Source organism: Toxotes jaculatrix, chromosome 16 (assembly GCF_017976425.1).
Source record: "Toxotes jaculatrix isolate fToxJac2 chromosome 16, fToxJac2.pri, whole genome shotgun sequence".
Lineage (NCBI taxonomy): Eukaryota > Metazoa > Chordata > Actinopteri > Toxotidae > Toxotes > Toxotes jaculatrix.
In genome coordinates, this window is record NC_054409.1 from 18,207,633 (window position 1) to 18,215,522 (window position 7,890).

The window sequence follows — 7,890 nt, forward strand, 5'->3', positions numbered from 1 at the left end:
TATTTTTTGAAAATCTTTTTAACGGCAACATTGTGTTAGTTTGCCTGTGGCAATTTCACAATTATCAGGGGGATATTGTGTGTGCGCTGTGAGCTGTTGCTGCCATTTAAATGTACTTCTCCATTACACTGCCAGGGAAATCTACAATTACTATAATGTTCAAGGAAACTTTGCATGTAATTTTTGTGCAATTAACTGTTTGTGTGGGCTTTTTTTTTCTTTTTTTGCTAAATGATAACATTGTTAGAGAATGGTAGAAGAGTATAAAGATCATGATGGTTTTCTTATTTCAAATACATTCTATTTTATTATACTGTAAAATACAAAACAATAACAAAGAAATTTTATTTACAAATGTACAAAATTCAAGATTATATTACACATTTATGCTATAAACAAAAAAATCTTTGTTCAGAGTTACTCATTCAATACAAAAATATGAATGTCTCATATAAATTATTGCACTTTGCAACTGCAGTGCATTGAAGATTGCCATCACCATTTAAAAAGTGAAGTGTTCACCTGATTTACGTCAGATTGTGGAAGAGGTTTCCAAGAAACACACAAACAACCATATGGCACTTTTTCATAGTTTTCACCCATTTGTATATTTTCCTTAATCTTTGGTACCTTTTCTTTAAAAAAAAAAACCTTCTTCAGAGTCACTGAGCACCATTCTGTATAAATTAACATTGTACCTGAAATTAATGGCATTACAGGTGAAATGTGTATATAAATATATATGTATTTATTAATACAGTATTTTGAACAGTGTGTAGTTGTTAACAGAGCCTATAATGGCATGTTGCTGGTAGAAGGCCTCTGGAGATGTTTGTCTGTTGCTCCTGGCTTCCCTGACAAAAATACATTTCCAGTTTAAAGTTGTTGGCACCTGGTCCTCCAAGTTTTGTCAGTTAAATAAGACAAATTCCAGTTTGGTCCCTTTCATAATAGTTTACAACCCTGACTGAGAGGTCTTGTCGAGTCACCAGCACGATGTGCAAAGAAGTTTTGAGAGAAATTCTAGGGCTCTTGAGGGAGAAATGCTCTTTTTGCCGTGAACACCACAGCTTGTCTTGTTGCTTGACAACGGCTTGAAGGCAAATTATGGTTTTAAAAAGTGTAGGTCACAAGTTTGTTCAGGGTTGTGCTAACATATTTTCTTTTTTTTCAGAAGCCTTCATCCACCTCCCTCCAGTCTGGTCCTCCAACCAAGTCTCATAAGTGTCTCTTCATATGGAGAGCAAGGTGGTCTGACCTTGAGAAGGCCCGGTCGCATTTCTGACACTGAAATGGCCGGTGGCCTGTGTGTTTCCTGTAGTGGCGTGTGAGCTCGTCTGAACGTGCAAACTTCCAACCACAGCCGTCCCAGTCGCAGTGGTAAGGCTTCTCCCCTTTGATGGAAACACAATACACACGGAGCAGTTAGTGCTGGCCCTGAGGTTAAACTGGCCTAACCTTCCCCACCGCCAGGAGAAAAGAGGTCCATCCTGTCCTGCAGCTAGTGTATAAAGGCCACACTAATCAGCCCAGAGTTTGCATTTGAGCAGGGATCAGTATCAACTTGTTTCGCTGCACCTGCTAAACAACTCCCCTAACCCACCCCACACCCATCCAACCCCATTCATGACGCAATAGCTCAGTGTGTTTGTACCCTATGTGCAACAGATGTGGTTGTTTTATTATTTAGCTCTGAACAAGAAACAGTGTGTACATGTTAAAACCGTTAAACAGTATTAAATAGCTCTCCTAAATAAGATCCAAATCTGTATTATAACTATAGAAAGCTACCTGCATGTGATGTAATTTAAAACAAATATAAATGGCACAGAACATTGAACATTAAATACCTGTGTGTGTGCGGTGATGCGCTTTGAGATGGGAGCTCTTTGTGTAAGTTTTCCCACAGCCAACGTAGTCACACGTGTGTGTGGCAACTCTCTTTCTCGGCCAGGAGCGCCTACCACGTTTAGGCTTTGGTTCCTCCGGCAAGCAGTCCCCACTGGAGATCATGAGAGGATCTGTGGGGTCAAGCAATTATGGTCAACTTCACTGTACTTTATCATATTACCACACGTATAGAGAAAATATTCAGTGTATAAATATATTTGAGGTCACATATTCTGACTTCTGGCTTACATGAAAGGCAGTGAGAATTTTGTGTTGAAGCTTTGCTAAAAAGAGCACTCACTTCTGACAACTAAAATTTGCAAAATGTCCGTTAATAGTTTAAAAATGTGTTTTTCTGTTGTAAACTTTGAGATCAGCTTTATTCTCAAACAAAACAAATAGTTCTAAACAAAGCTGGTGTTTCAAAAGACGTAATTTGATGTAAAAAGGTTTTTAGTTCCTTTAATAACTGCAGACAAAACTGATCGATGTGGTCATACAAAAGTAGTCATACATTTATTTTGTTTGATTTGAGGAACTCCATAATAAAAAGAGGATTTTTTTTTTGTCTGAGGCCATGGGATGGAGGTTTGAAACCTTTTGAATTGCTGGTTTTATGGTATGGGGTATAATTAAAGCCCTTAAGGTCATATAAGATGTATTTAAATAGACTCTATGGACTTTGATTTTTTATTCCTGTTGTGTAATATGCTCTCTGTTAGTCTGCTTTACATGTATGTATGCATTTTCTTTAACTAATAGGCAAAATCTTAGTTACAGTGTTCAGAAGCCACAAAAGATTACAAGAAAGTATATATATAGCTCTGAATAATGAGAAACAGAAATGTGCTCTAACCTTGGTACTGCAAGGAGGATGGCTGAGGATAGGTGGTGTAGCCCTGCGGGGAGCTATGGTGGTATCCCTGGGGAGGTAGAGGGATCTGAGAGTGGGGATGCCCCAGCACCTGGTGCTCCCGGCTCAATGGATGGTCTGGGGAGAGGGAAGAGGATGAGGATAACCTGCTGCCTGTCATGGACCGCCCTCCGCCAGGGAACCCATGTAGATCCAAGTGGCCGGGGCGCTGCTGCTGACTCCCCCGGCCCTGGGAGTTTACCCCAGTTAGGTGTGGGTCCATGGCCTGTGAGATGGTGCAGTTACTGGGGTTCTCCTGCTTTATCCTGTGGCATGTAAAGGACGGTGAGGCACGCGAAGGAGTTGGGTCTGACACAGCATTAACGCAGGCCTTGCTTACGTTCACTCCTTGGCTATATTCTCCCATGTCCATTGTTGTCTTGACCACGAACTTGCCATGGAGGCTGGTGGGGTGGAGGTATGCTGGGTCTAACTCGGGTCTCATGAGCTCTGCCACAAAGCCTCCAGAGGGCGAAACGTCACTGATATCTGGAATGGTATAGAGCAGCTCACTGGCAGTGCCCTGAGGGGAAGGGAGAGGGTAAGATGTGGAGAAAGAGCCCGGAGAAGGAGACAAGGCCTGGCCAGAGGTGCATGCCATGGCCTCCTCCTGCTGTTGCTGCTGCTGTTGTTGCTGCTGCTGCTGTTGCTGCTGAAGAATGGAGTTAGACAGGATAAAGTCGTAGTCTAAGTCCAGGTCGGGCTCTGTGTCTTTCTTGGACATGCTGGGGCTTGTTGTGCTGGTGGCAGTGGGATGGTCTGGGTCAGGGCAGTTGCTTCCGGTTGGCACACTGGGTCTCTTAAGGTGGGACAACTCCTCCTTCCATCTCTAGAGGAAAGTTACAGAGGCATTAATGACTGTACCAGCATAAGCTGCTTGTGTCATGTTACTGTTTATAAGATACATAGAGCAGTAAAGAAAATCACACTTGAGTTTGTCCTGTCCTACTTAGAAATTAGTGCTTGTTTATAATAGATAAGGATATCAGATAAAAGTATAATTTAATGCTTCAAGGGGAGAGGAACCTGGATTTATATTGCAGGGTGATATTTATGACAGCTCACCTACAGAGCTAAATCTGGTGCCGCTGACACAAAGCTCTTCCTAGAATACAGATTTGTCATATTCATCATGAAACTGCACTGGAATGCTCAAGGAGCGGCATTCAGTAGGTAAGCAACACTTTGAGGAATAAACAGTGAGCCATTTAGAGAATTATCAGCCTCTGAGTGTCATCGGGAGATTCTAGCAATCCACCTGGACCCTATAGAATAGTCTTATATACCAGTAAACCCCTTATTCTGACTGGGCATCAGGATGTTTTCCATGGAGTTGTGTAGTAGCCTCAATGCTCGCACAGAAACCTACTGGAGTAGCCTATGTAAACTGGTGCACGCCCCAGTAGAGCGTGGTGTCAAGCCCTGACTGTGCACATAATAACACGGGAGCGACACATTGGAAAACAGCTACAGTGTGAATAAACTGCACAGTCTACATATTTCCCTCCACGGGTTCCTCGATGCCCCATGGCTATCTGGCATGAAATAAGTAGTGACCACAGGCTACTCACTAAATTGGCACTTCCTATGGATTTACTCTTGACAGTGGGGCCGCTGGCAAACGTGGATATTGATGGCAGAAGCGTTCCCCCTAAAGCCATCTCGACGTCATTTGGAGGCTGCCTGAAATTAAACAGAAAACATCGTAAATCCTTGTGGAGTGAACATGGAACAGCGAGCGCAGCCTGTTATAGTCCACAAGCAGATGTTCATCGGAGTTAAATGTTGTTATAAAAAGTTTCTCAGGGTCCACACCTCATCAGTGAGAATCTGGATGCGGTGTCCTCTCGGCTGCTCGTGCGCTGGGTTTTTGGTTGAATATCCCCGGTTTTAAAGTTTCTACTCCGCGTTATACCAGGTTCCGAGACATGCTGCCGCCGACGGGCGCGCCGGGTAGAAGCAGCGAGACAGGGTGATTTTTTTTGTAAGCTAAAGTTTAAAAAAAAAAAAAAAAAAAAGATTTTTGTTTGAACGGGAAGACAGAGAGGCGACGGACGAGGGAATCCCTCGCGCCTGTTACCATGCAGGGACCGGCAGCCTGAACTGAGAAAACCGCGTGAGAGGTATCCTTAAATCACTGGAGCTGGACACGCCTTCGTTGCCCGGCAACGAGCGCGGAAAAACATCACGTGGGGGGGGGGGGGAAAGAAATGGAGAGAGCGAGAGCGAGAGAGGTTTGTTTGTATTCATAGCAACGGCACCTATCCTTAGTCCTGTGAAATGTGGGGTGAAGAAGCGCATCTTTTAAGACCGGCTGGCGTGGGTGTAAGGGAGACTTTAATTATGTCTGGAGGCTCACCTGCGAGCATGGGCATCACCTGGATGGACAAAAGCTTACATTAGTTTACTTATTAGCAGCAGTGGTGGAGAAGGTAAACATCAATACCAATGTAAAATAATAATAATAATAAAGCCCTCCATAATATATAAAAGTCCAGCTTCTAATACCTACATAGGTAAAAGCATGGCTGAATTAACCACCCAGGGGGCCCCAAGACAATAAATTTGTTCGTTATTTCATGATAGATACAATACCAGGATTTTACCAGTGACGTAGTCTATATGTAATTGTGCCAAGAATTATGGTTATTCCCATGTTGGGTTTAAAATTACATCTATGGATTTCAGTAGGAGTGGCCAACCCACAACACATGCAGGTACTTGCAAAGCAACATTTAATTTTTGTTTTGTTTTACTTTTACAATGTGGGGTTTTTTTTTTTTTTTTAGTGTTTTGCATTTTGAATTTTGCAGGCAGCGCACATAGAGCCTATATGTCTTTATATATAGATGTATAATACTGTCTGTTCAGCATATCCACATTTACTGTAAATTCACAAATTCTCAAAGATGATTAGTCTTAAATAATTTTTGAGACAAGGCTAATGTGAGAAATACACACAGGTCTAATCTGAATATGTTTCTTAAAACATGTGCTTGGGATGGCAGTTTTTTCTAATAAAGCCTATCTTGTCAAACTATTTATTGGCTTCCCTTGCAAATCTTGCCCACAACCAAAAAGGTCCCATGAAAAACACTACACTATAATAATCAAAATACTGTATGGGAAATAACTTACTTGGGAACATTAAATTGCTGAGAACTGTTCAGTGTTGAGTTTGAGTTGGGTTCAGGCCGTGTTTGCTCAGAGCTCGCGAGCTTACACAAACTTCTCTATCCAACATAATTAGACTCATTGACTCAAGAGTTCAGTGCAAGAGCAAACAAAGCGTTTGCCACTGATCCTGCTGCATCAGGATCTTGTCCGTTAGGCAAGTCAACAAAAACGCTGTCACTCCAACAGGACACGTTCACTGTAAGTGTCTGCTAGTGTCTTCATTCAAAGTTGTAAACTGCATGTATGCACGTTGCTTTGGTTGGGCAAACAAAAGCTGGTGGGAAAAATATAGGCTACAATGGCATGGGAACTTTGTAAATAGAAAGCGTATCCTGTTGGGCAGCCCATGATTTAGGCTATTGTTCAATATGTTAACAGTGGGACATTTAATATGTATCCAAACAGTAATATGTGTATCGTCTCATTTCTGCAGTTGCGTGGTGAGGGCTGATGGCTTTAAACCTACAATATTTGCACTACATTTCTTGTTCTTGAAGACCTGCATCCTACAGCTGGTAGGAACACAATGGGGAGTCATGTCATTATAGCCATATTCTTTTTGGTGGGAGATAATGGTTTTGAAAATGATCCGGAAAACAAAGACTTGACTTTGACAACTGAGGTGCTTTGTATTGTAATAATGACAGAGCAAAAAGGAAAAGAGGAAAGAGATAAAGGAAGAGAAGATGACACCGCTCTGTGCTTTTCCAGAGACAAAGAAGTCATGGTGATTTAGTTACTCACACCACACACCTATATGGAATTTTGTTAATGCAACACTTACAGTATTAACTGAATACACTGGATGAATAATTTAATCTGTAACGCAAATCCAGATATTGAAATTATGTTAAAGACACTGCTGATGTAATTCCAAGAATCGAATGTGGAGAGACTGAGGTAATGCCATTATATCAACAAGGATAACTGTTGAGTGCTAACTTGACACTTCAGAGGGGTAAGATTTTCCTCTCATTAACGTCAACAAGCATCCTGATATTGTTATTTCTCTGTGCTCTTATCAGCGTCAATTAAAGTATGGATGTAATGACACCTACCCGAAGAAGCGCCTTCAAAACAGTTACTGTTTTAAAGATGAGCTCAGGTGTTGTTCTTAACTGTGCCTAGAGTTTCGACCGATCAGACGTTTAGTAATTTCAAAACAGTCACGATACAGCTGACATACTCTGTGGTTATGCTAATATTCAAGTCAAGATCAAACACTGTTGATAATCTAGTCACATACTTGTGAACACTGATATTATGTAAATAGAGTGTGAATAGCCAAATAACTCTGCTGCACAACTCCAGAGTATTTTGGATTTCCACCCTTGTGCGTGTGACTGGCATGGTTTCCACCGGTGTCCCTCACTCAAGCACCCCCCCCTCTTGGAAAGCACCCAAGTGAATATGAGTACCAGCTAATCATAACTCCAGATATTGAGGTTTTCTGTGCTCTCTTCCAGATGCTGTTCAGTAATTAAAAAATAGCTTTCATTCTTTCCTTAATTCTTGAAAGCTGAGTCAAGCTTTTTTGATTCTCAGTGCTGCACTTCCCTCCACTCCACTTCACATTAGCTCTAATACAATTATACATGTAGGAACTTTCTGTCTGTTTTTTCACCCGCTGCATAGCTAAAGAACCTTTGAACAGCTCAGGCAACACAGCACTGACTGCAGGGCTAACCGGAATGATTATTTCCCCTGGCAATGCAGGGTTTAAGACTTGAAGAGCAATGGTTTTAGTTAGAGGTCGTAATTCCCTATCTCAGAGAGATTTAGAAGAGTTCACCGGTAATGCACAAAAAGAGCACATTATGCAGTAAATGATCACAGTTTGAGACACTGGAGGCAGTGAACATTGAATGGCACTTTTTCTTGAAAAATGACTGAAACAATTAAGCAATGAT

The 7,890-nt window shown here is 41.7% G+C and overlaps 1 protein-coding gene across 1 annotated transcript; it reads right to left on the reverse strand.

The window, feature by feature from the left end:
* Positions 1–290: 290 nt before the first annotated feature.
* Positions 291–4,889, reverse strand: klf4 (Kruppel-like factor 4). Its single transcript, XM_041059805.1, has 5 exons — positions 4,619–4,889; positions 4,375–4,486; positions 2,747–3,632; positions 1,851–2,021; positions 291–1,394 (listed from the first exon to the last, which is right to left on the reverse strand). Exons 1-5 carry the CDS (start codon positions 4,621–4,623, stop codon positions 1,219–1,221), a joined length of 1,350 nt encoding a protein of 449 aa, XP_040915739.1. The 5' UTR covers positions 4,624–4,889; the 3' UTR covers positions 291–1,218.
* Between the last annotated feature and the right edge of the window lie 3,001 nt (positions 4,890–7,890).

Coding starts and splice junctions, on each gene's coding strand:
- klf4 (XM_041059805.1), bottom strand. Junction 2,022..2,746: donor ATCCTCCTTGCAGTACCAAG/GTTAGAGCACAT, acceptor TTGACCCCACAG/ATCCTCTCATGATCTCCAGT. Junction 1,395..1,850: donor GCATCACCGCACACACACAG/GTATTTAATGTT, acceptor TTTCCATCAAAG/GGGAGAAGCCTTACCACTGC.